Raw genomic sequence first — 27104 nt, 5'->3', positions numbered from 1 at the left:
TATATATTGTCCATCTAGGAATCGAATATGACATCTCTTAATTACCAAATATATATGTATCCCTACATTATACCCTTTTCATTTCCATCAGTCCATTTGATTAGCTATTAATTAGGGCATAATCACTTGAAGAGGATTCAAATCTCCAATTACTTGCATGTAAACCCGTGTATGCATGTAATTATTCTTTGATTTGTTTTATTAAATCATGGTACAAGTCTTCAGGAACCATCAGCATTCTTAGCATAATTCTTGGATTAACTTTGTCCTAATTATGTTTATGAATTAATTATGTGGAGACATGTCTTTTACACTATCTATTTCATTAGCTTTCATTTATTCAATCAGATTTCTTATGCATAAGCACTTATTATTTCATTTAAATTTTGAAGATGAATGCAGGCATAACCACACAACTACTCTTGACTCTGTTTAAAATTAAAGGTGTTCTACACTATGGCATTGCCGGGAATGCAAATCCCGATCTTCAAATTGGCGATGTGACCATCCCTCGTTATTGGGCTCACAGTGGTCTCTGGCTTTGGCAGGTATCCATGAAACTAACCCGGATACCTCACCAAGCTATTTTCTGTAAATGACCATATATATATATATATATATAGATAGATATCAGGTATTCACATTTTGTGTCCTGGAAAGCCGGGAATTCGAATGTTAGTTTCTAGAGTTTGCGCTGAAAGATGCGAATGTTTCTAAAGTAAGTACTGAATGACCAAAAACGTGATGAGACTATGGTTGCACATCGTGATGGATTCTCGATGTTGGATGCTACGTAGAGATACGGAGATGGGGCAGACAACGAGCTACCATTTGAGTCAAAGTGGAGATTTCAACAGAAAAATCGGGGCCCTCAACATCTCGGAGTATAATGAAGGAAGTGATAACAAGGACGGGAAGAGCAATTTGCTTAACAACGTCTGGCTCCAAGAAGAAGAGATCTATCCTATTAATGGAATTCCTGAACAAAGGCAACATGTCTTCTGGGTCCCCGTTGACAAGCATTACTTTGCAGTTTCAGAGAAATTAAAGGTTCACTTCTGTTTCTTTTCTTCTTTTCGGTTTCGATCGGTCGCCTCAGTTTTTTCCCTAACAGTTTACTTCGCGTCCTAATTAAGGAGCTTCTATGGCCACTTCAAATGACTGTTACTTGCTAATTTTGTCGAGACCAGGACTTGAAGCTGGAGAATTGTGTCAACAAAACTTCTTGCCTGCCAAGGCCGCCGGTGGTCGTGAGAGTCGAGAGAGGAATCACTGCTAATATCTATCTCGACAACAGGGCTTACAGGGAGTTCATCTACTCCAAGCTCAAAGCAACCACGGTGGACATGGAAACCGCCGCGGTAGCCCTCATCTGCTATCAGCAGAGGACACCGTTCATAGCGTTGAGGTCCCTATCCGATTTAGCCGGACGCGGCTCCGCCCTCTCCAATGAAGCCTCCACATTTTCCAACCTTGCTGCCCAAAATGCTGTGGATGCTCTCATTAAATTTGTCGCTCTGTTGGGTTCGTAAAATTTCCAAATTTTTCGTGCTCTTATTCATGGACGATGTGGCAAGATATGTCGAATAAGAGAATTTAAGTAATCCCTTGTAATCGAAAAACCGAAAAAAAAAAATTCAAGTAATCTATTGAAGTGATTTTTACATCCTTTGGTTCCAAATAAAGAGAAGATGGCTTTCCAAATAAAAGAAACAGAGAAATTTTAACATGGCATAGATTGATTTGTATGTATACGAATATGTTTGAAGACTCCAACGTGAATTTGTTCAAATGATTCTTTGTTTGTTCTCTTTAAAATTTTAAAAAGCGCGTTTAGCACCGTGCATACTGAGAGTATAAAATCTAATAAATTAATTAAATCAAAATCAATAATTGAAACTTGTCCTAAATATATTATTCTATCTAGGATACTGGCTTTTATAAAATGGACTAAGTGAATTACCTTTCAAGAAAAAAAGAACTAAGAAATCAAGTGGGCCTAAAAATGGTCTTGAATAATGGGTTAAAATATTGGCTAAAGTTACATGTACATAAATACAAAAATAAATTAATAAATTGGCGTGATTTTTTATCAACAATATTTTCTTTAAAATCATATCGTACTGTACCATAGCGATTTTCAAAATTTAATACCATATTTGCATCATAATTCTATTTGATGGGATTACCAGTTTAAAAAGTGGTGCTACTATTTGTGAATTTATTTCGTTCTACCATTAATGCCATCTCTAGTAGGGGTGTTACCACCCCAAACGAGTTATCTGGCGTCCTCTCAAGATGTGGCCTGATATACACGTCAATGCACGCATTATCTTGATTTTGTCTCGTAGTACTTAATTCCAGAGCTGCTTTTTTTTTTCTTTTTTTTTTTGGGGTAAATGAAGGGGCAAAAGCTCTTACAGAAAATTATAAATAAACAGAAATTAGAGCTTGCATCTTTACTCGTGGTATTTACAAAAGGGACCATTCGTTTCATCCCAATTGAAGATGCACAAATTACCCTTTCAATACCATCCTAGTCTACACACAAAACATGCCAAATACGTATGGCAACTACATTAAGAAACAATAATTTATGCCGTACAGTATACAGCACGTTTAGCTATATATGTCGGTATGGTATTCTCTTAATTTATAGAATTTGTGCAGTTGATATACAAATTGCACAAGGGGTACACAATTTAGTACGGAATGTCAATGTTCAGATTTCAGGTTTCCTATTAATCATATTCCAAAAGGAAAAAATGAACTTTTTTTTTTCCCTAATACCATTTCAAGAAAAACTTGAAGTTTTGGAATGTGACATAGATATACGATATGAGCACATATACCTCTTCTCCATTGATATCTCATTCCAAGAACGAAAACTTGCTTGCTGGATGCTAAACTACGGAGAAAAAAGGGGATTGGTGACTTCACCAGATGAACCAGAGCAAACCGAACAGTTCACGAGCAAGAAGGGTAGACTATTAAGTTTAACATAGCTAGGTATAGTCTCTATGATTTCAATGTACGTTGATATGCATTCTTACTGTGTTTTCTCATGAGCTCTCTGTCAATTATTAGTCCGAGAGGTCAAAATCTGAGTCGAGGTTGGCCTCTGAATTATGATAATTTTCATTCGGCCAGCCTGAAGATCGGAATTTTTCAAACAACAGGGTGGCTCCTCCCACCTTTTGCTCCGGAAGTTTGCCTCATTTTCCAGCTTCTTTTTCTTTCCTCAGTAACTTCCATCTACTCTCGACTCTCCTTTCATGCTCATCCTTATTTCCAGAGCGTAAGGTTCTTCTAGATCGTGCCATTGCCAATTGAAACGCCTAAAATCATCCTTTCAATTGGATAATATATGGCAACAACTTAATCTTACAAGAGAAAACCCGTGCATGGAAACCTTGTGATGATGGTCTTTTGGGCGCGTCTCATTCTCGAGCCATCCAATTCAAGGAGAATGGACTTTGTGAACCAGTGATGCTGGCATGTCATTCCTGATTAAGACACAAGACTTTCTTCTTAAATTACTATCTTTGCTTCCCAATTAATGTTGCGTGAGACTAATTTTAGGAAAAAAGAATAGTAAAATAAAACAAAAGGTTTTGCCAATTTGAATTTTGCAGTAACATTATGACATTTCCACGAGAAAAAATATTCAAAAGGAAAGAGGAAAAGGAGAAGATAATTAAAGCGGCTTCTTATCATGTACTGGTTAAAAGGGAACAAGATGTGTTGTTATTCTTCTTCTTTGTCTTCTTTTTATATGAAGGAAGCTTCCTTTCTCTCCATCCTTACTTCGAAGATCTTTTAGTAATGGAGGCTCCTTTGGAAAAACTGGAACAGCCGGTGCAAGTCGCTAGAAAGAGGGGCGGCATAAGGACCATGCCATTTATCATAGGTATGAAACCGTAGATCGAAACTATATAGATATTTGCTGTTGTTCTTGGTTGGTGTCTATTTACAGTAAACCGAGGGGAATAACAAAATTGAGGACCAGCGAAGATTGTTGTGCCTGATGATAAGTTTGCTCTGATTCGTGAGGCTTGGTGTGGCAGTAGAGGACCCTTTGGTTCGTTGGAGTTCCGGCGACCCAAAGGAGGAAGACAAACCGTAGTTCATCTTTTTTTTTTTTTTAAATTATTTTTATTTTTAAAAATATTCTTTTTCAAAAAAACTTTTAATTCTACCAAAACGACGTCTTTTTTTTTCAGACCCTTTTTTTCCTTTTGGGTGGAAAAAAGAAAATAAAGAAAGATTTATTTGATATAACATTGGACCAAACTTATGTAAAAATGACCCGTCATTTAACGGCATTAGCATCTACAATTAATGAAATGCCATGGAGGACCTCAACAATGTGATAAAGGACCACATTGATGTAACCACAGGACCTAAATGATGCAATTTTCTTCAATGAGAGACTTAATTGCTGTAAAAGTGACCAACTTGATGCATTTTTCTTCAGTGAGGGACCTAAATGATGTAACAAGGACCAAATGGATGCAAATTAACAAATTCAAGGACCAAATTGATATAAAAAAAATAAGTCGGAGACTTTATTGATGTAACACCCGTAAGTCATGGACCAAATTGCCTATTAACTCTAGAAATAAATTTGTTAGAATTAAACAAATTGGTTGAATTACCAATTCGAATTACTTATTATTGATTTTAAAATTACCACAAATGGAATTTTTAGACGTGCGAGAAAACACTACATATATGCAAGCTTAATTAAACAGAAAAAAACATGTGCAAAAAAAATGTACGTATAAACTTAATTAAAGGAAAAAAAACCCATATAAAACATTCGAATTAGTAGAATTGTGGTGTTGTACAATGAATACCAAAAAAATTAAATATATAAACTTTATTAAATGGAAAAAAATTATTTTAATCAAATTTAACATTCGAATTGAGAGAATTACAGCTAATTACATTGAATACCAATTTTAATATGAATATATATACTAACTTAATTAAATGAAAAACATTTATTTTGATCGAATTTGACCTTTGATTTGGCAAAATTAACTGTTGTACATTGAATAACAATTTTAATACGAACATATATGTATGAACTTAATTAAATATATATATATATATAATAAACTCGCGCAATAGCGCGGGCTAATGTCTAATTTACAGAATTTGTGCAATTGATATACAAATGGCACGAGAGGTACTTAGTTTAGTACAAAATATCGAATGTATTTAAAGTAGAATATTCAAATTTCAGGGTTTCCAATTAATCATAACCAAAAAAGAAAAATTAACTTTTTTCACCCTAATATCATATTTCGAGAATAACTTGAAAATTTTGGAATGTAACATGGATATATGATACGAGCACATATACCTCCTCCATTGATATCACATTCCGAGAACCAAAAGCTTGCTTAATTGCTAAGCTATTGAGTAAAGAGGGATTGATGACTTCACCAGATGAACCAGAGCAAACCAAACAGTTCACGGGCAAGAAGGGTGGCTTTAAGACTATTAAATTTGTCATAGGCATGGTCTCTACGATTCCGATGCTCTCTTTATCGTAATTTGTTAATGTTTAGGATCTGTCACATTCAGTGTAAACTTCTTACGTGTTGTATGTATGATGTCCTGAATCATTATACTGTCCGCGATATAATGCGACGAAAATTTAAGTTTTGTCAGCAAATGAGTCGTTCGAGAGGATCGTGGGATATAAGATAAGGGCAAATATCATATTGTACTTGGTCCAGTGAGTACCACATGAGCGGGGCATATGTAGCTAATGTGTTGTTCCTGTGGAGTGCTGCATCAAGTTTCGCGCCCACATTTAGAGCTGTCCTATCTGATTTCTACCTCGGTTTGGCTCCGGGTTACGTATAGCTATTGGATCAATCTTCTGCCTCCTAGAGAGTCGAATCAACTTGGTCAGTCCAGTGTTTCAGGTTCAAATACCTTTTCGATTCCAACTCATGATTCTCATCGATCCATACTGATCTCACCGGGAACTACCATGTTGTTACTACCTGTTGTGCTTTAGTGGATAGTCAAAGGTGCACAGGCCAGCTCAACTCATGAGGAACCGGAGCGCGGCCTAACAATGTCAGCCGTGACTGTGTGGCTAATCCCCCGACTTTGCTTGGGCAGGCTACCTGAGTCCGTCTACATAGTTGCACAGATCGAGCTTTTCTGCTCTCACCTCCTGAAGAGCATGGCAAGTATTGCGGTCAGGCTTGCCACTTTGAACTTGGCGACTGGGAGTTTAGTGGCAAATCTGATAGTGAGCTATCGGTGGATGATTTTTGCAAGAGGGAAAGGAGGTTGGCCGGGTTTCTAGCAATGTGAACGAGGGTCGCTTTGACTGTTACTGTTGGGTTCCTGCCGGCCTTAGCTTGGCCACTTTCTTGTACTACTTGCTAGTGTGCTGTTGGGCTCATTGGAGTGATAACGACAAAATGCTGGAGACAAGGAACGGATCTGCAGAGGAAGGAACGGATACACAAGGGATCCCGATAGAACTTGATGTACATTGATATGCATTCTTACTGTGTTTTCTTATAAGCTCTCTGTCATTAAGTAGTCCGGGGAGGGCAAAATCTCAGTCAAGTGGCCTCCGAATTATGATAAATTTTAGTTCAGCCAACCTGAAAATCGGGATTTCCCAAACAACAGGGTGGCTCCTCCCACCTTTAGCTCCGGAAGTTCGCCTCATTTTCCATGTTCTTTTTCTTTTTCTCAGTAACTTCCGTCTATTCTCGCCTCTCCTTTCATACTCATCCTTATTTCCAGAGTGTAACGTTCTTCTAGATAGTGCCATTGCTAATTGAAACGCCTAAAATCATCCTCTCAAACGGATATATATTGGGACGACTTAATCTTACAAGACAAAACCTATAGAAACCTTGGGATAATTGTCTTTCGGGCACATCTCATTCTCGAGTCATCCATTTCAAGCAGAAAATACTTCATGAAGCAGCGATGCCGGTGCGTCATTCGTGATTAACACACGAGACTTTTTCTGTTAAATTACTATCTTTACTTTCCCAATTAATGTTGCGTGAGAACTAATTCCCCGGGGGGGGGGGGGGGGGGGGGGGGGGGGGGGGGGGGGGGGGGGTTGTGGGGTGAGCTTATGTATATGTATATAAGAGTGGGCAGGGCAAACCATTGGTTGTCACGTCAATTCTCTAACCCGACTCAGCAGTTTGTTTGGCATTTTGCCAATTGGAAATTTGCAGTAACATTATTACATTTCCAGAAGAAAAAATATTCAAAAAAGGGGGAAAAGAAAAGGATAATTGAAGCGGCTTCCTATCATGTAATCCAAGCTGATAATGGTTAAAAGGGAACGATAGAATGTGTCGATATTCTTCTTCTTCCTTTTTATATGAGGGAAGCTTTCTCTCCATCCTTACTTCAAAGATCTGTTAGCAATGGAGGCTCCTCCAGAAAAACCAGAACAGCCGGCGCAGGTCGCTAGAAAGAAGGGCGGTCTAAGGACCATGCCATTTATCATAGGTATGAATCCCTAGATCGAAACTATGTATATATATTTGCTGTTGTTCTTGGTTAGTGTCTATTTACCGTAAACGGAGGGGAATGACAAAACTGAGGACCAGCTAATATTATTGTACCTGATGATGATAAGTTCGCTCTGATTCGTGCAGCAAATGAGTCGTTCGAAAAGGTTGCAGGGTATGGACTGCTAGCAAATATGATCCTGTACTTGATGTCTGAGTATCACTTCAGTGCTGCCTCCGGAGCTAATATACTATTCCTATGGAATGCCGCGTCGAATTTCACACCCATGTTAGGAGCTTTTCTATCTGATTCCTACTTGGGCCGGTTTCTGGTCATTGCCTTAGGATCATTGATCAGTTTTCTCGTGAGTCCGCGAACTTGACTCTCTAATTGTTCTCATCGTGATAATCAGTTTGATGGAATACTCCTGGATTCACATTTCTCTGATGATCACTCTTTTCTCCGTGTGGAATCATGCTGTTTTTGCTATTTCATTCAAATGTAACTCCATGTTAACCAGTTAAATATGCCCGCTTTATCGCAGGGGATTACTATGTTATGGAGTACGGCATTTTTCCGGAACACGAGGCCTCCTGCCTGTGATATATTAAAGGAACATTGCCTACCCTCCACGATTGCTCAAAGGGTGCTCCTTTATTGCTCGTTTATTGTCATGTCCATCGGGGCTGGTGGCATCAGGCCATGTTCAATAGCATTCGGGGCAGACCAGATCGACAACCCTGAGGACCCAAAGAACCAACTGGTTCTCCAGAGTTTTTTCAACTGGTACTACGCCTCGGTTGGGATATCAGTCATGCTCTCTGTGACGGTCATCGTCTACATCCAGGACAAGGCCGGGTGGGTCATCGGGTTTGGGGTGCCACTGGGGCTCCTGTTCTTGGCAGCGGTTTTGTTTCTCATCGGGTCCCCCTTCTATGTCAAGGTGAAGGGCAACAAGAGCCTCTTCACTGGCTTTGCCCAAGTGGTTGCTGCTGCCTTCAAGAATAGGCGATTGGCTCTGCCTCCTAAGAATTCTGAATGTGATGGACAGTATTATCACGGCAAAGACTCGAAAGTAATTGCACCAACTGAAAGATTAAGGTACTAATTTATCAGTAGCCCCTATGGTCTCCGAGCCGGACCGTCCAGGAGATCCTGAACTGTTTGAATGGGGTGCCCGTTTATCGGGAGGAATAGGTCCCCATCCAACAGTTTTGGATTCTTCGAACGGATTGGCTTCGGGACATTAAAATTAGTTTGCATTTGCCGTCACTCTTTGTCCATTGTGCTTCGAAGTAATCGTATCCGTCAAGCAATGATATCTTGGGAAGTTGTACAAAAATATCTTGCATTCTTTTCTCTGTCGACTTTTACATTCAACAACAATTAAATATTGGACGGGTGAATTTAACCCTTCTCATATTTGCACGTCAATCTCTAGATGATCATTTTCATCTAGAAGTAATTTGACTATAAGGTTAAACGATCGAGACTACTATAATTTAAAAGTGCAATAGCTTATGCCATTAATTTGCTAAGCTTGATTTTATGTGTTGGATCTTCCTTAGGTTCATAAACAAGGCCTGCCTTATTAGGAGCCCAGAGAAGGACTTGGACTCTAATGGGCTAGCAATTGATCCATGGAAGCTGTGCACCGTGAAGCAAGTGGAAGCCCTAAAGGCCCTAATTAAGGTCTTGCCCATATGGTCCACCGGAATCATGGCCGCCGTGAACATTAACCAGTCATTCCCCGTGATCCAGGTCAGCTCCATGGACCGGCGTTTCATCGGTAGCTTAAAGATCCCCGCAGGCTCCTTCAGCGTCTTCGGGCTCCTGACCCTGACGATATGGGTCGCTATCTATGATCGTATCCTGGCCCCATTCTTGGCAGGCCTGACGGGCCATCCTAGAGGGCTAAGCCTGAAGCAGAGGATGGGGATAGGGCTGGTCCTAACGACCGTGGCCATGGCGGTGTCAGCGCTGGTAGAGAGGAAGAGGCGGGCATTGGCGATCTACGAAGGCTTCGCAAACAACCCCCGGGGCGTGACCACGATGACAGCCATGTGGGCGGTCCCGCAGCACTGCCTGCTCGGGCTGGCAGAGGCCTTCAACGCAATCGGGCAGATCGAGTTTTACTACTCGCAGTTCACCAAGGACATGTCAAGTATTGCGGTGGCTCTCATAATGTTCGGGATGGGGGTCGGGGGCCTGGCCGGGAGCCTAATCGTGACTATAGTGGATAAAGTGACCAAGAGGGGAGGGAATGTGAGTTGGGTAGATAGCAACGTTAACAAGGGCCACTATGATTATTACTATTGGGTACTTACATGTATGAGTTTGATCAATTTCTTGTACTACTTGGTGTGTAGTTGGGCTTATGGAAGTTGTGAGGAGTCCAACATTTGGAGTGACGAAGACAGAGACGCAAACGAGGAAGAAACGGATAGGAAACACAATGGAACTCCAACACTATCCCATGTTTAATGCATAATTGCATATATGGTAGTTTCTTCTTGTTTTTCACATAATAAATTGAAGGTGTTCGAATTTTTTTTTTTTTAATATGCTTGGCAAAAAAATGTAATAATGCTAAAAGAATGTTGTCATTCATTGATCCAAAGAGAAGCGTTCTGGTGAAAATTGAAAAGAAAGTTGCCATGTCTTGATTGAATTGAATGTACGTCTTTGATCAAATTGAATGTATGAAAACGAAATATGCTATTCATTCTTTCTCAGCTTCTTATTCGGGCGAGGTCGATCCAATCTCACTTCTATCTATTTTACTGAAAGAGCACGCATCTTTATTAAATATCAAACCACCTTCCTTTTTCCGATTATAATACCACCTTCCTTTATTCAACAAAAACTTGTCTCTTCGCTGCCCATACGTTCACAGTCGATTCGAGTCAAGCCTTTCTTCGTCACATGCCTTGTGAGCATTCGACCATAAGATTATTTCTTTAGCTCACGTCGTATCTTTCTGTCGAAGGAGGCCTAATATGAATTTCCATTCCTTCCACATTATCTTCTAGTCTATAGACCAAAAAATCTTCTCGTCTATAATGAACAAAGCCTTAGCCATAGAACGGCTCCATTTGGGAAGTCGAAGTCAAGATCCACAATTCGGGAAAAATCACGGTCAGACCCACAATTTTGAAAAGTCCAAGTCAGACAACCCCAATCAGGACGCTTGCACGCCACGAGATCAAGCACGTCAAGTTATTGGCTGACGGCTCGGCAAAATAAACCCACGAGCTCGACCTGGGCGAGAAGGGGCTCGGGACCCGCTTCTGCAGGCTATGTTGAGTCTGGGGGTGGATTCACCATCTCCAGCGCCGATGATATCCTCAAGGTTCTCTGAATACGATTCCCGACCAACCAGAACGACCACCTTGGCCTGCTGTGTTTTGGCTTAGTGTCCTTTTGTTTGAGTAAAACTGGTTGCGCAGAGCACAATCGATGATGGTGTCAAATAACTCATAGTTTTATCCGAGTTGTCATGATAATAATGGTAATGGAAATAAAGTTTTTGCTATTAGTACATTACCACATTGAATTTTCAGTTGGTAGGGAGTGGGTTGATACTTTGAGAGTTAAAATCATGTTGAATACCGTCCGTCCCTCGGGTTGAATCACAAGGATGCTAATGATGCGGTATGAAATTTCTTAAGCAAGCGAATCAAGAGTCGAACCCTCGAACAGAGTTGTCACCACTATCTCAGACTGATTGCATTACCAGTCGACATATTACGGAAAGCTCATTTGTAGACATACATTTAATTCCGAATTAAACATTATTCACAAAGGAAAGCATCGAGAGTCACAAGGTTCGGACTATCAGAACAATTTTCCCATAATGCCCACGTACATCTTGGCAAAGCACATAAAAAGCAGAACAAGAAAGAACTATGAAATACTTACGACAAGAAGACCATGAATTTTCAGCTATACTCAGATGGATCTGCAGTTCAATGGGAATTGCCGACAATTGACTCCCCGATAAATACATGGGAATAGACTCCAAGGTGCGAACTTGATGGTCTACTACATACAAGTATGTACGACTAATGCTGAGCCAAATAACCAAATTAGATTGGAAAACTATCTTATGGATAAAGGAAACCATCTCTTCCACCTCTCTTCTTTTAACTGGCTGTGTGTATATCCTTCTAACTGCAACCTCCCTCGGACAATTACCAATGCCGAGATTTCAGACAGCAAATTTTCTGACTCCATCTCAACCAAATCAGGCAGCATGAGGATGACAGCTTCTACCTTTAATCTTGCGGGAGAAGGGCTATCTCAATCTCCTGGAGCGACTTCCCTTTGGTTTCCATCACATTCCGTTTCACAAATATCACTGCCATCAGGCAGAAGGTTGCAAATATGGAGTACAGGAGATGAGGTCCGAGCTGCTCCAGTAATTGCAAGAAGAGCAAGCCCACAAAGAAGTTTATCACCTGAAAAATTCCCAGTTCAAATCGAGTCAGATGGGAAAAAATCAAGCTACAGTTTATAGGTTAACTACTTTTTCATCACATTGCGCAAGTCTATCCCTACCTTTTCGCATTCTTTCTTATTGGGTAGGTCCATAATAGAAAAGGGAAAAATATAAAGCAGAAATTCTTGCCACATTTGCTGAATGCAAAAGCGATTCCTTCTAGACAGATTTTAAAAAAACAATTGTTGATTGTTAATTGCGGTAGGTTCTGCCCCACTTGTGATGGCACCACCTTCAGCAATCAACATTGCTGAGTTAACTGTTCTTTAAGCAATCCACCTATCTGGAAGAATCTCATTACTAACATATGGAGGTCGTGGTTATGATCCCATTAAGCAGACCAAAAGGACTAAAGAGTTGAGTAACGAAAATAAAGGATGCAACATATCTTACCCAATGCACTGACATACAAACTGCCATGGCCTTGGCCCTGATTCTGCTGGGAAATATTTCTGGGAGCAGAAGACCTGGAACTGGACCAGCTCCGAGTGCAAATGCAAGGACAAACCTGCACATGCAGGTTCAAGGTTAAGACAACTCTATGAATGAGCTGACTGATGTTTGAAGCATGCAAGCACTGAAAGGGGGGAAAAAAAAAAGGGTTCATATAATTGAGGGTGGATATTGGTGAGATGATATCACAGGCCAGGTGTCATTAGCTCAGGAAAGTACGATGATTTTTCATCTCGGCTATGATAATAAAGATATAAAAAAGATGAGGATAACATCAACAGTGTATTATTGCCCTTTGTCTGGTAGTTTCAATCATTTACTTCGAAGAATACTCACATTAACATGCCTCCCACAGAAAGGTATGAAGCTGCATATGCTGGGACAGAAGGGCTTGCTGCCACTGCTTGAATAGCCATAAATATTGCCTGGTATTGGATGGATTTTTAAATTGTCAGCAATGGCCCTCAACCAGCATGCATGAAGCTAACAACAGTGCACGATCTAATAGTCTCTGATTAACGAGAATCTTTACGCAGATATATTAAATCTTTTGCACTGGCTCATAACAGTATCTGCTCAGAAGAGGTTGAACACGGAAATTACCATGCCAAGAAAGCTCCCAAGAAGGAGGACCTTCCTTCCCAATTTATCCATCAAGACCATTGCTATTATAGACCCTGTCAATCGTTTGAAAATTCAGAAAAGTGAATAAACAATGAAATTTTCTGAACTACGAAAACTAATTAGCTTGAGAAAGGAGCCATGCCTGTCAAGTTGGAAATTCCTATGAATATATTTGCAAGATTTGATGGTACCCGCGCACTCTTGAAGACAGTCGAGGAGAAGTAAAATATAGCATTTATCCCAGAAAGCTGTTGTAAAGCAAACAGAGTCGATCCAATAAAAACCACTGCAAAAACAAGATGTGAATGACAATGCACAAAAGGAAAGAGAAAAAAATGAAACGCAGGATCAAAAGGGATAGTCTGCAACTGCATCAAACTCGGCAAACTGAGTTCCTTGCAGTAAGGAAGAGGCAAATGCAAAAGAAATAGAGTAACTTTCATTTGAGTAACTATTATACATGTGGACAACCGAAATCTACCTCTAGAATGACGTCCATAAAGCAGCTCTGACAACTTCACAGTATCATTTGCATCCGATTTGTCCAATCTGGACAAATCTGACATTGCAAACCTAACATGTGATGGTCCTACTAGCCTCTCAAGTTCCGCCTCCGCTTCGGCAATTCTTCCTTGCTATATTACACCAAAAAAGGAGGAAATCGTATCAGCCTTCAAGACAAGCCATAAGATTCCAATGGTTCATGTTGAGCAATCTAGTAACACGTTCGAGATGTGACATTCAATATTCTTCCTATTTTCACCATATAAGTCTATCATTGTAAATAAATACTGTAACACTCAACATTAATATCTGAATGTATCTGTGTGTGCATGTAATCCCAGTAGAGAAGTCCATCAGAAAGAGAATACAGGTTTTAAACATTCAGTTACTTTTGGAGTCGCAGACCATGAGAAGATGACTATGAAATTCCGAGATCAGAAATAGAAAGAGTCTGCATAAAGTCAACCTTAACAAGGGAAAAGCAATATGAGAATAGTACCTTGTACAGCCATTGGGGGCTCTCAGCACAAACTAGCATTGCTAGAGCAAGTATTGCAGCTGGAATTGTAGATACCCAGAAACAAACTCGCCACCTGACCACATAAAATGTAAAAGATACTTAGGAAAAGTTGTTACAAACATCGCAACTGCACAATAAATGTATACATTAGATTACCAGCCAATAATTTCCTTAACAGGGATCCCTATACATAGAGCTGTCATAAGCCCTAAACATGCTGCAATCTGTATAAAGCTCCCATAAGTCCCTCTTACATGAGCTGGAGAGACCTGTTTAGATAGGAAGCCAGAATATGATCAATCAATGACAATATCTCACTCTAGATAATAAGTATAGAAAATTCCTTCTTAAAGCATAGCTAAGAACATCCAAACCTCTGTCACGTAAAGAGATGCAACCGGGGGCCCTATACCCAATCCTACCCCAACCAGTAACCGTCCAAGAAGCATGCCCACTGAAGTCTTGGATATTGCACTGCAATACAAAATTGCTTTAGGTTCTAGAATTAGGTTCTAACTTTGTAAAGATGAATATAAGGTACAGACATTTGAAGACAGCATTTATGTGCGATTTCTTAAGTGCTTCAGTGAGTTCATATCTGTTCAAAGTCCATAAACAGTGAAGCTAGTAGGTATTAGAGTACTTCTCTGTGTATCTTCGCCATTTACCAAATAATTCCATTTTTTTCATTTGAAAAGGTTCATAGATAATATAAAAAATGAGAACAAAATCAGACAAGAGGGATGAGTGACCATTCAATAACTCATGCAAAATTTGAGATCCTATAGTTAATAAGATTGAACTCAGGTCCGACGATATCACCTTATAGAGGCACCGGTTATCATTGGCAATGCGCTCAACTGGAAAGCCCTACAACGCCCAAATTCATCTGCAATCCAGCCGCTGAACAGAGACCCAATAAGAGCACCACCAAGACATGTACTTACCACCAAACCTTCATTAAAAAAAAACGAAATGTACACAAATCAGATTGAGCCGAACAATAAAAAAAAAAAATGGAACAGAGAATGAGAATAAGGATCCATTTATGCCACCTTCTGCAAGGGTATTTCCACTGAAACCAAGATCCAAAGCTATGCTTTCAAGTGGTTCATTAACGACCCTATGAAGATTAAAGTATCAAAAACCATAAACTAATAGAGAAATAGTGAAAAGGATTAGTAGCTGGGTTTTATGCAGTGGACGGACCCCAGATGGTATCCAAACAGGAAAGATATAATTGTTGCCACCACCACATGTGGCAAGGAATGTCTCCATGGAGGATCTGCAGTTACTAAACTGGTGTTATCTTGCATATAACCTACACATTAGGAAAAATAGAAGAATTAAGCTAGATTTAACGACTGATGTATATATCTACCAATCTTAAAAGACAATCACAATCGCCACTGAGCGACTAAATTATTCCTAGAAAAATGGCAGTTGAAGCAACTATTACATGAGAATCAGGATAATCTAGAACTATACCTTAAAATGTAAACCTTATAAATGCAAACTCATATAAACAGATAAATATATGAAACCCTACGTCGAGCAAACCACTATCCATGTGTTTATGAAGTACCGCAATACAGCATGAATGGAACTGCAAATAAAGTGAAACCAGAAACAATGCCAGATGGAAGTTTTGAAACTACCTGAGTTAGCTTCCCCATCCACTGAACCTGAACTATCTTTCGACGGAGACATACGCTTGTAAATTGATGAGGCCTCACTCTGATATCCCCACATGCCAAATTCCTGCCAAACTCCTTTCTAGCTCGTACAACCCAGAAATAATTGAGGATCAAACTGCAAGACCATAAAAAGATCCGACCTTTACTAGGCTGTATACTGGTTTCTTTTCTTTCCTTTTTTTTATTTTCCCCTTCCTTCTTCTTTGCTTTTTCCTTTCTCCTATATCTGAGTATGCTAAAAATTGACGAATACAAATAATAAGACCAGTTTATCCTAATACTAGTAAGGCTCAACCCAGGCAAAGTTTACAAATTTATCGACAAACAACCCCAAATAGGAAAAGAGCAAACCAATTGAACATACTTCGGCAGCCAAATCCCATGAATTCAATCTACAGACAATTTGCAATACTCAAAGTAATTGCTCTATAGTCTGCTCGGCATCTGCAGCCTCGGCACATATCACAGATGAGCTTCAACACTCATAGGACTTGAAATGTAACAAGCAAAACCATTATCACTATGCTTCGGACCACAGAAAGATCATGCTGATTCTGATTACAGAGCTCGACTCATGCTGATTCTGATCTACAGCGGCGAAAAAAAGCCAAACAGAAGCTGCATACCTCAGCACGCAGAGATCATCCGACGATCGAGCCGGTGAATCCGAGAAAAGAGAAAACCGTACAGAGAATTCAAGCGAACTGTCACTGCACTGAGGTCTTTTCACCTGCAAAGCAATTAACGGGAGACAGCTCCAGAGATATAGGAAGCTCGGAGACGTTATCGTGCGCCGATGGCGAGAGTTTCTCTTCAATAGGAGAGGTTTCCGGAAGTTTCAGGGGCGGGGAGAGAGAGAGAGAGAGAACGGTGCTTTGATCAGAAGCAAGCGATGGAGGAGGGAGGAGGAAGAAGAAGAGAGGAAGAAAAAGACGAACAGAGTGACATCACTTGTAATTTCGCCACAAATAAAAGGATGAGTTTTGGTTTACTCCATGAAGTTTTTCATTTGTCTCATTTTTGCCCTCTGCGTTCATCGATCAGGCTAACCTTAGATGTTGCAGGTCACTGGATATTTCTCATCGGTACGGATAGGGATGGGAATGTAACTTACCTCGCTTCCCATCAATAGATCAAGTTTCACCGTCCTTTTTACAGTATAATTTAATAATTGCCATGACATTCATAGGTACGGAAAGTTTCCGTTTTGGTTTTCTAATCCTAATCCAATTTTACCCAATTCAACTCTATCTTTTTACAAATTCAACAATATAATGTTAATATTTTTTCCTTTTTCTTTCATTTAATAATAATTTCACATTCATACTTTTTTCTTAATCATTTTTATAGTCAATTTTATAATAATAAATTTTTTATCTACTTTCACATATATATATATATATTACATACGTACATATATATATTCTCACATATCAATACATTTGTCATCATTATACAAAATCAAGTTGAGTTAAATTATTATCCTACTAGAAAATCAAATGCAAGCTTATTCGCTCAATCGTAGAGTATATTCTGACTCGGGTGTTATCGTCTTGGATGATTTTGATAAAGATTACAACCGATGAAGATGGCGTGATAGGCTGAAGCAGGACGGGTAAAACGACAAGTGGTAAAACTGAAAGAAGGTGTAACCTTTGGGGAGTGGATTCACAAAATTCATGCATTGTTGAACTCTCTTTATTAATAGAAAATGAATTTGATGGCTCACTAATACGAGGATGGCGAGGTCATGCTTCCGTGCGGGCGTGCCTACATCTACGTGGCGCTGAGTAAGCGCTGATTTGTGTCTGAAAACTCAGTTGTCATGTCGGACAGTGCCACGTGTACGAATACACCTCGTTGAGTGGGTAGAGGATGAGAGCACCAGTGTAGCAATTACGAGGTGAGTGTTAACGTACAAGATTCTGTAGGTCAATCTATGTCGGGTAAAGGACACGTGTTGGATGGTTACGGAGACTCAGTGGTCTCGGAACATTGACTTATAATATATATATATATATATACGTCCCTGTATTTCTATAAATTTTGCAATCGTTGGCCCATTGTCTGGCCCTTTATGTAATTTAATAAAGCTTTGGGGTACACCTTTTGAATGAAAAAGATTATGTTACAATTAGAGTGCTCCAATTATGGTCTGTCTACCGATCAATAACACCAACACAGACATGTATATATATATATATATATGTATGTATGTATGTATGTAGAGTACACGTTACATATTACGGGGTGTAATCCGCTTCCAAAATTTTATAGTATACGTTACATATTACTCTATTTTACTGTAGCCATCAAATTATATCTAATACAATTGTGTTAATCTTTGTGTCTCATTGGAATGGGGATTAGAGAAGGTTTTCATTTTAAACCTCGTGTTCTAAATTTGATAACTTCAATATCTTTTATTTGCTCAATTGTTCCTATTATCTACGAATGTCCAGTTTGTTAACAAAACACAGTTTTTTCCGGACGATTGAGAAATTAGAATTTTAAGATTGAGCAATAAAAAAGACCAGGGAAGATTATAAAAATAAGAAAAAGAAATAAATAGAAGGGAAAAAAACGTGATGAATGCCCCGGGCACGAGAAGTGACATAATATTAGGTACCAAATCATTACATTGAGCAAAAAAATATTTTAAATGGTGAAGATTAAAAGAGACGTGGAAAATAAAAATAAGAAAAAGAAAATATAAGGGACAGAACTTGATGCATGCCGACATGAATATCTTTTACTAATCTATACAAACATCAGCTAATGATATGATATTAGCTGCCAAATTATAAGATTAACCCAAAAAGAGGAGCACCAAATTATTACGTTCCTCTGTCTCTCAATTAGAACTCAAGTCTTGTTTTCTTTTGGGTGCTAACTCAGTTCTTACTTGTACCCGTTATGATTTATATAGATTATCTTATTGTACTTCATTGTTCCTCGATACGTTTTAGGGCTCACCTACACTTAATAGAGACATACCTTCATCAAGCCATGCCCATCAAATGCAACGTATCACCTCTAGAGATTGTGAAAGATTATGGAGACAAAGAATGACTACCGAGCGTGCACAGTCATATCTTGCCAATAGTCGCGCAAATTGTCGCGGGACGGCTGCCTTCACTCGCTCTGCACAAGCACACAGAGAAAGTGCTAGTAATACCAATAAAAGTGTTGATTGAGTGGTAAGCAGCTCACCCCTGTAAGGAGGAAAATACAAGTTCGAACCCCGAGAAGCGGAATTGTTGGGAGGGAGAATAACTTTTAATGTTCGATCTCCCGACTGGATTAGTCAGAACCCATTGGGTTTTTGGATACTATGATACACAACGAAAAAAGAAAGTGCTAGCAATGACACATTAACGAGGGCTGCCCATGCAAATTTTGTGCCCTCAGTTATACCTATTTTACCATCTTATTGCATTATTAACAGCTTATTAAAAAATAAACTATAACAGGGAATATGCGTATACGACGTCTAGCACGTTCGGTAAACCAGGAACGGGCATCAGTACCCACCGCATCTACTATAGGTACGTACACCAATTACAACTCTCTCTCTCTCTTTTTTTGATACAGACAACTCTTTCTTATATTAACCACGCCATTGTAATGCATTATTTCTACGAATATTGATTCATAACTATTTCATTATTATCTACAGAATTAAATGAAGTGGCAAACAGTCGGCAACACACATAGCAAAACTTATAATAAATGATCCTAATAAATGTTGATATACTATAAATGAGATTATATATTATATTTAATTGAAGAAAATTATGAAAATACATTTTCATATATATATATATATATATATGCGCGCACACACATAGCAAAACTTAATCCATTTGAAAAAAAAACAAATGCAATGTATTTACTTGCAAGAGTAATAATGAATGTATTTTCAAAATTATAGAAAAGAACATATAATTTGATAACAATGAACTACCAAAGTTAATAAATGCTATTTTACAAAAAAAATATTTATAAATGTTATATTTTCTTTAAATTATGGTAATAAATAATATATTGATATGATAAATAAAGGGAAAGTGAATATTAAAATAATTTCTTCAAAGAATAATCAATTAAACATTTATACACATAAACACAAGTCATTAATTATATCAATTTGGGGTTGTAATACTTGAATAAAATCTTGGAAAAATATCCTGAAAATAAGCAAAATGAAGTTACAATGTCTGAATTGAATATTTGTAATTCAATTATTATAATAACAAATAAATAAATATGGAATGCATATGGAACAAAATGATTAGATGCAAAATTTTCATTGAATAATATAATTTTTCTATAAATAACTGAGTCGGTGAAGGTTTGAAAAAGAATCATAAATTACTTACTACGAAATAATGGTCGCCAAGAAAGTTTTTAAAAATTTTAATTTATAATATTAAGGATATTACAAAATATAATATTCAAAAAAAATTGAAAAAATATGAACCTTATACATGAATGAATACATGTAATATAATGGCGATTAAATAAATATGTGAAGCAAACTAATGAAGGCGATTAGTTACATAGTTAGTTAAGAAACTTTTAAAATTAGTCTAACATATTATAAATTATTCTTCAAAACCGGAAATGAATTTTTGGATATTCTTATTGTTCTTAATAAGCATATTTATCAGTAAAAATTTCGAGTAGTAAATACATGAAAATAAATCCGTGCGCATGGGGTGAATGCTAGTTAAATTCCTAAAATTAAGCCACATTCATTAATTTAGATTCTACTCTATATTCAACCACATGTTTTCTTATTAACGCGTACTGAATTATAGTTCATTGGGAAAAATTAAATTATCAATGAAATATTCAAACATGATTAATCAAGAAAATAAATATTATTTAAACTTAGATTTCCAAATCAACCTGTCCAGTTCGAAATATTGGCGTACGTGTAAAAAGGCGATAAAAGGTAGTTAAACAAACACTAAAATACATAACATGTGCTTTTACTTCCATCAATTTCAGTACCTTAAACTTACAATTCAAATCTTGCAGCGAACGTATTAAATGAAGATAAAATTTGACCAATTAACTTGCTTCACCCATTTGTAGTAGTCCATTATCAAATACAATTATAATATTAAGGGCATTCATATTTCTTACTTAGGGCAAAACTCAACCAATCAGCAACAACTAGATGCTGCTGCGAATGAGATTGCACCAATTCCATAAAAATAAAGATCCATAAGCATGTGTTATTGCTCTGATAGAGCCAGATAACTCACACCACCGATTCTCAAAATATATTTAGTTTCCAATATTGACCACAGCACAACAAATTTTCCATATTTTTAAAAGAAAATCCTCTTGTCACCTTATAAGTAAGGTGGTGCACGCCCATATGATCTTATATATATATATATATATATGAACACACACAATATATGTCGGTTGACAGTATGGTTTTATCTTCTTCCCTTTTCTATTATATATTGATTATTGACATTATGTTTTTTTCCCCTATTCTATAATTCCCCATCATGTTTCCTTTTTGACTTCTATTGTTTAGGGGTGAGGTTTTCTAATTTGACTTTAAAATCAAAAGAGAATTTTTATCATCCTAAAAAAGATCAGATAATATTAGGTAATGCTGTGTGTCTTTCCCGAACTTCTTGGTCACATTGACCTTCCTATCCATTCATTCTCAAAACAAAAACACCAAATAAAGAATTTTCCATTTTTTGAAGAAAAACTAATCTTACACCATTTTTCACCCTTTCTTTCTTTCTCGATCACATATGCACCGCACGTTTTACTCACAAAAATCAATAATAAAGTGGAAAAAAAAAACACTAAATTGTTTCTCTTGACCTTTGACTATAACTTCACGAAGAAAACAAAAAACTACAAATTTGTCTCTTTCTTATTTTGTCTACTTGACCTCTCAATCGGGAAAGAAGGCAGAGGCAATACAACTCATACGCACACATCCTCCCTTGACAACATTGTTGGTTTCTGTTTTATTGGTTGTCTTTAACGTATAACTAGCTGGGACCTTTTGCCCAAAAAAGGAACAAGAACTACTACTGATGGTTCGGGTGCTACGGCACGTGAAAAGCATGCAGAAGTCGAAGTCATTCCACCTCAAGCGGATCTTCGAGAACCCGACCAATAGGCATAGCCACAGCCAAGTCATTGAGGGCAGTGGTGATCATGAGGAAGGCGATTACTGCGTTTTAGACGAGAACCGGGGCTTCAGAAGCCAAGGTGGCACCGCCGAGCTAAAGAAGTCCTCGGAGGGCCATCACGTTGGATTTGCGCTTGACCGTGAGACAGAACTGGCCTTGGACCTAGGAGGGGCAGATCCTGGGACGATGACGAGTCCACTAACGAAGGCACCCTCAGGTAAAATATTTATATCGACATAACATCGACTCTTTCCATGTCTTCCATTCATTGATATTTATCGATTCCGAATTACTTAGGAATTAATTCGCTTAAAAACATACGCAGATGTGGAGTTGATGAAGGAAAGGTTTGCCAAGCTGCTCCTGGGAGAGGACATGTCGGGTGGGGGAAAGGGTGTCTCTTCTGCTTTGGCCTTGTCGAACGCCATCACCAATCTTGCTGGTATGCCAAGCTGTCGATAAGTCATATCGACTCCTCTTTAAAATTTTATCTTATTTTAGATATTTATTAGTTACTAATGATTATATGATGGTAGCTTCGGTGTTCGGAGAACAGAGGAAATTGGAGCCGATGCTGCCAGAGAGAAAAGCCCGGTGGAGGAAAGAGGTCGACTGGCTCCTCTCGGTTTCGGATCACATTGTCGAATTCGTCCCATCTCAGCAAGTTGGCAAGGATGGAACAAACATGGAGGTACTCCCTGCTCCCTTCCTCATATTAACGGCAAATATTACGGATTATTGAATCACTTACCTGTTCCTTGATGGGCCGATTGGATCGTTAGGAATGAACTGTTTATCTGCTCGATTCTATTTGACACCCCGATACAGGCAATGCGGCATCGCTTTCGAGAGCTTATGACCTTGAAGCATCTTGCCGGTGTCAAGGCTAAAAACAACATAGATCTTTATGGTCTGAGATAGAGGAGATGCCCATGAAATGGCACTTCGTAACTCTTTTGGTCTGGAAGAATTTGGGATCAGGACTGATTTAAGCTATGAGATTTGCTTCGACGCTCTCGGGAAATAATTTTTTTGTATTGGTTTTATCGTAGATTATGGTGACCCGACAAAGGACCGATTTACTCATGAACATCCCGGCTCTTCGCAAGCTCGATGCAATGCTACTTGTAAGTTTCTCCAAGAGAATAGACAGCTAGCCGTTTCCTTATGGCCTGATCCTCTCTAAGGACGGTTTAAGAAATGCGGCCTTGAATTGTTTTGAACAGGGCTACTTGGACAACTTCGGGGGCCAAAACGAGTTCTGGTACGCGTCAAAGGATGATGAATCTGAGGATCAGCGGAAGGATGACCGGTGGTGGATGCCGACGGTCAAGGTACCCCCCAATGGGCTCTCCGATGCTTCAAGGAAATGGTTGCTCTTCCAGAAGGAATCCGTGAACCAGGTTCTCAAGGCAGCCATGGCCATAAACGCTCAGGTCCTCTCGGAGATGGCCATCCCAGAAGACTACATCGAGTCCCTCCCTAAGGTACGGGATAATTAACTCTATTTTGACCTTTAAATCATACTTTCCAGTATCGCATGATCATAGGCTAAGAACCGCTTGTTTTTCCTATTTCGGTGGTGGCACAGAATGGAAGGGCGAGCCTAGGAGACTCGATATACAAGAGCATCACCGTGGAATACTTCGATCCAGAGCAGTTCCTGTCAACGATGGATCTGTCAACGGAGCACAAGGTGCTTGATCTCAAGAACAGGATCGAGGCGTCAATCGTGATATGGATGAGGAAGATGAATAGCAAGGAGGTCAAGTCCCCGTGGGGATCGGCCATAAGCTTGGAGAAGAGGGAGCTGTTCGAGGAGAGGGCTGAGACTATATTGCTCTTGCTCAAGCAGCGGTTCCCCGGGATCCCTCAGTCTGCTCTCGACATCTCCAAGATCCAATACAACAGGGTATGTAATATAAGCTGGATAGTTCTTTTACTATTGCTTACTGGTAACTCAAGATGTCGGTAATGACTTGGAGAACAAGTAACATAGGCGTACTGAGGTAATGTGATCTCATTGGTTTAAACTGGCAGGATGTAGGACAGGCGGTCCTGGAAAGTTACTCAAGAGTGATAGAGAGCTTGGCCTACAACGTGATGTCGCGGATCGAGGATGTCCTTGAGGCAGATGCCCTTGCTCAGGACCCATCAGCTGCTGAGGCGAAGAATTTCTCGATCAACTCCTTGTCACCAGGAAGGGTACCAAACTCGAACATTGACGAAGAGCAGGAGAGTTTACATTGTTCTGAAACTCCCAACTCGATGACGCTCTCCGATTTCATGGGCTGGGGTTTGGATAAGGGAGAATCGAAATCAACGAGGAACAGCACGGCGGACAATCTGCAAAGCTACGGTGCTGATGAGGGTGATAATGCTCACACTCCTGCACACAAATCATCCCACCATATCACAAACAAGATGAACTCGTACCTAGAGAAGCTCGAGAACTTCAGCCATCCGCTGAGGAGTCCAACGGCCGGACAATTATAACGAGTTAAAGTAGATGGTACAAGGGTCCGGAGAAAGGTCGATGGTAAAGGGAGTGTAGGTTGAAAATGTATAGAGATGGCGAGAGCATTTTCGATGTACGTAGCAGACCCGAGTAGAAGAAAGAATTCTACCGGGGATTGTAACATCTTATGTTCTTCCTTCCATGTTTGGACAGGGAAGTGTAGTGACTGCTTTTATTGATTCAAATCAACTCAGTAGGTTTAACTTGTTCGGTCTTAATCAAGCCAAGGCAGAGACAAGGCAACGATGATTCTCAGTTGCCAAAACAAGCACGACCTCAAACTCGACTCTGAGCAGGAATCAACTGCATGAGAGTTATACCAGAACAATAATCTCCCAAATAAGTCACTAAGGTCGTGTTTTGTGATTTCGTTCCATTCTCTCGTAACACAAGATGGCCTAAAAGAAAGAATTTAAATCCAATCAATTCAGTTAAGAAACACATGAAACTACCACCATGTTTTCCTATCAGAAAGAGTAATGCCATTGCTATCGCCTAAACAAAATGAGTAACAAAGGGACAGACTAACTTGTTTGCCCCGGCATAGATTATCCAATCCTTCATCGTGCATCTTAGCCTCCTAAGCAAAGAACATTCTAAACAAGAAGATAGCAGAAAGAAAAAGAGCAGAAGCTCCTAAAGGCTGATGGAGAATTATTTAATATGGTCCAAAATTCCTCATCTGAACAAAAGAAACTTCAACGTTCATCAGTCTTATCATCCAGCAGAAACTTTGGGCACCTCACGATCTGCAGCAGTTTGGTAGTGCTATAAAGGCATCGAGATACCTGGCAATATGAATAAGGAAAGAATATCAATATTCAGTACAAAAATAGGTTCAATGTAGTGATATTCCTGCAACCTCTTTAAGCAACATAAGAAACATATCCCTTTCTCTCTTGCTTCGGTCAAGAGCATATCAAACTAATAGGATGTTCTGCCTTGCTATGCACTTCTCCATTTTGTTATATACTTTAATAAAGGGAGAACTAGGTTGCCCTTTAGGCAGTTATCACTCACAGATTATCCAAAATGCCCTCCACAATATAAAGCCTACAGCAAAGGAAAATATGAAAACTCGAAAGGGCATAGATTAAATTTTTCATTCTCTTTCCGCACACAACATCATCTTCCCTCCGTAGTTCCACATAACTAAGCAACACCTTTTCAATCCAAGAACCATCAAATTGGTACTCAAACTAGTCATAGCATACATGAACAACCACTAAACATGGGAATACACGGCAAGCAATACACTCCAAAGTGCCAAATTCGTAAAGAGATCTCTGGCAAGTCTGAAACCTTATACCACGATTCCATTTTCTGTCTCGCAAAATCGGTTTTGAGAAGATACATTTGCTTGCATAAGTCTGTAACATCATGAAAATAATTGCTTTTTACCGTTGTAATACTACTTTGTCTATCGTGATTCGTGATCAATAAAATGGTAATCCATCTGCTCTTTGGTTTCTGAAAGTTCAATTCTTTCTAAACTACGTAACACTCGAACACATGAAAAATGGCAATGGTATTTCATCATTTAGACAGAAAATAACAGATACGTACTAAAGGAACACTCACAGCTGCAGCATTAACAATTTTCCAGATATGCTAAGGAAGAGATGTATTTAAACGTCGACATAATCTTGAACTGCTAAAACCTCGGCGGCATTCAACACCTCAAAGAGAAAACTTCATCAGCATTCATTATTATAATATAGCTAACTTACTAATCATTCGCGATAAGTCATTCGGAACACTAAAGCTCACCAATTAAGGTTCATATTTCACTTGACACTTGAACTCTTATTAATTTCGCCGTAAGCAAAAATTCCGATGAGATATACTCCAAATGTCTAATCCTTTGCGTATCAATTCAGATAACGATAGAGATAAACAAGCAAGAATAATAAAGAACAAAAATTTACAGACCTTGAGGAACTATTCCCCAGCTCTGTGACTCCATAGCCAAGCTCGATCTCAGCCTCGCGGATGCAATAGCGCTGTGCAGCGGCATCATAGACGCCACGCAGCTCAACTCCGTCGGTAATCTAGCACAGAAACAGGAAACTCAGCCGGGTTCTGATAGACTACGCCTCAATACGGATGGGGAGTGACCAGGAGAAGTTCAAGGCTGAGAATGGTACCGAGAGATTGCCCGCGAAATGCGCCTCGAAGAAGAAGGGCCCTGGGAATGGAGAGGAGATGGCGAAAGCGCGGGCTTGCCGAGCCTGAGAGAGAGGGGCTGTAATCGGGAAGATAATCTCGACAGGACCTTCGAAGACGCCATTGGAGTGACAGAGGAGGAGCTTCTGACCTTCCTCGAGGGGACGACGCAAAAGGGTTTATTGATGCTCTGTCTCTCAGTTCAACCTGAAGTCCTTCATCTTTTTTCTAATTCTAATTTAACCCCTATATTTCTATTTTTCAAAAGAAGCCCGTGAATATAGTTAATGAAATAGAAATCTCAATAATTGATAAAATAGCACTGGTAGTCGCAAAACGAGTATCGAATCAGTAATCTCTTGAATGCTGAATAGGTTTGTACGCCACTTTGCTACACCTTTTGGAATACTATGCCTTTGAAAGA

General features: G+C 39.1%; 4 protein-coding genes and 1 pseudogene across 6 annotated transcripts; 3 read left to right on the top strand and 2 right to left on the bottom strand.

Moving 5' to 3' along the window:
• Positions 1–392: 392 nt before the first annotated feature.
• Positions 393–1534, top strand: LOC116200283 (annotated as a pseudogene).
• Positions 1535–3891: 2357 nt separating this feature from the next.
• On the top strand, positions 3892–10077 carry LOC116200282 (protein NRT1/ PTR FAMILY 1.2-like). Of its 2 annotated transcripts, none has more exons than XM_031531121.1 (4): positions 3892–3910; positions 7665–7882; positions 8063–8619; positions 9087–10077. In XM_031531121.1, the coding sequence occupies exons 1-4, from the start codon at positions 3895–3897 to the stop codon at positions 10000–10002; spliced, it is 1707 nt and encodes a 568-aa protein (XP_031386981.1). In that variant the 5' UTR covers positions 3892–3894; the 3' UTR covers positions 10003–10077. The 2 variants fall into 2 exon arrangements, with proteins under 2 accessions (XP_031386981.1, XP_031386980.1); XM_031531120.1 differs by lacking the exon at positions 3892–3910 and adding an exon at positions 7213–7515.
• Positions 10078–11289: 1212 nt separating this feature from the next.
• Positions 11290–16719, bottom strand: LOC116201031 (probable plastidic glucose transporter 2). Of its 2 annotated transcripts, none has more exons than XM_031532098.1 (14): positions 16444–16719; positions 15779–15932; positions 15330–15405; positions 15176–15243; positions 14943–15075; positions 14495–14594; positions 14277–14389; positions 14100–14193; positions 13578–13731; positions 13239–13382; positions 13076–13149; positions 12809–12897; positions 12413–12527; positions 11290–11978 (listed from the first exon to the last, which is right to left on the bottom strand). In XM_031532098.1, the coding sequence occupies exons 2-14, from the start codon at positions 15870–15872 to the stop codon at positions 11796–11798; spliced, it is 1437 nt and encodes a 478-aa protein (XP_031387958.1). In that variant the 5' UTR covers positions 15873–15932; positions 16444–16719; the 3' UTR covers positions 11290–11795. The 2 variants fall into 2 exon arrangements, with proteins under 2 accessions (XP_031387958.1, XP_031387957.1); XM_031532097.1 differs by having other exon boundaries at positions 15330–15441; positions 16444–16718.
• Positions 16720–21703: 4984 nt separating this feature from the next.
• Positions 21704–24717, top strand: LOC116198623 (rho guanine nucleotide exchange factor 8-like). Its single transcript, XM_031528817.1, has 7 exons — positions 21704–22213; positions 22322–22438; positions 22533–22687; positions 23049–23123; positions 23223–23483; positions 23588–23908; positions 24037–24717. Exons 1-7 carry the CDS (start codon positions 21898–21900, stop codon positions 24490–24492), a joined length of 1701 nt encoding a protein of 566 aa, XP_031384677.1. The 5' UTR covers positions 21704–21897; the 3' UTR covers positions 24493–24717.
• A 153-nt stretch (positions 24718–24870) lies between these two features.
• LOC116198624 (protein NUCLEAR FUSION DEFECTIVE 6, chloroplastic/mitochondrial-like) lies at positions 24871–26860 on the bottom strand. Its single transcript, XM_031528818.1, has 3 exons — positions 26662–26860; positions 26447–26565; positions 24871–25302 (listed from the first exon to the last, which is right to left on the bottom strand). The coding sequence occupies exons 1-3, from the start codon at positions 26802–26804 to the stop codon at positions 25283–25285; spliced, it is 282 nt and encodes a 93-aa protein (XP_031384678.1). The 5' UTR covers positions 26805–26860; the 3' UTR covers positions 24871–25282.
• Positions 26861–27104: the final 244 nt, after the last annotated feature.

This window comes from Punica granatum, chromosome 3 (genome assembly GCF_007655135.1).
Source record: "Punica granatum isolate Tunisia-2019 chromosome 3, ASM765513v2, whole genome shotgun sequence".
Taxonomy (NCBI): Eukaryota; Viridiplantae; Streptophyta; class Magnoliopsida; order Myrtales; family Lythraceae; genus Punica; species Punica granatum.
This window is presented reverse-complemented; position numbering and strand designations above follow the sequence as displayed.

Excerpts from the sequence above, each read along its gene's own strand:
- LOC116200282 (XM_031531120.1), top strand. The coding sequence starts at position 7,431 with ATGGAGGCTCCTCCAGAAAAACCAGAACAGCCGGCGCAGGTCGCTAGA. Across the intron at positions 7,883-8,062 it reads GATCATTGATCAGTTTTCTC|GGGATTACTATGTTATGGAG; the intron begins GTGAGTCCGCGA and ends GCTTTATCGCAG. Across the intron at positions 8,620-9,086 it reads GCACCAACTGAAAGATTAAG|GTTCATAAACAAGGCCTGCC; the intron begins GTACTAATTTAT and ends GATCTTCCTTAG.
- LOC116201031 (XM_031532097.1), bottom strand. The coding sequence starts at position 15,872 with ATGTGGGGATATCAGAGTGAGGCCTCATCAATTTACAAGCGTATGTCT. Across the intron at positions 14,194-14,276 it reads GTTAAGGAAATTATTGGCTG|GTGGCGAGTTTGTTTCTGGG; the intron begins GTAATCTAATGT and ends TTATGTGGTCAG. Across the intron at positions 11,979-12,412 it reads TTTGTATGTCAGTGCATTGG|GTGATAAACTTCTTTGTGGG; the intron begins GTAAGATATGTT and ends GGAATTTTTCAG.
- LOC116198623 (XM_031528817.1), top strand. The coding sequence starts at position 21,898 with ATGGTTCGGGTGCTACGGCACGTGAAAAGCATGCAGAAGTCGAAGTCA. Across the intron at positions 22,214-22,321 it reads ACTAACGAAGGCACCCTCAG|ATGTGGAGTTGATGAAGGAA; the intron begins GTAAAATATTTA and ends AAACATACGCAG. Across the intron at positions 23,484-23,587 it reads ACATCGAGTCCCTCCCTAAG|AATGGAAGGGCGAGCCTAGG; the intron begins GTACGGGATAAT and ends GTGGTGGCACAG.
- LOC116198624 (XM_031528818.1), bottom strand. The coding sequence starts at position 26,804 with ATGGCGTCTTCGAAGGTCCTGTCGAGATTATCTTCCCGATTACAGCCC. Across the intron at positions 26,566-26,661 it reads ATTTCGCGGGCAATCTCTCG|ATTACCGACGGAGTTGAGCT; the intron begins GTACCATTCTCA and ends TTTCTGTGCTAG. Across the intron at positions 25,303-26,446 it reads CTGGGGAATAGTTCCTCAAG|GTATCTCGATGCCTTTATAG; the intron begins GTCTGTAAATTT and ends TCATATTGCCAG.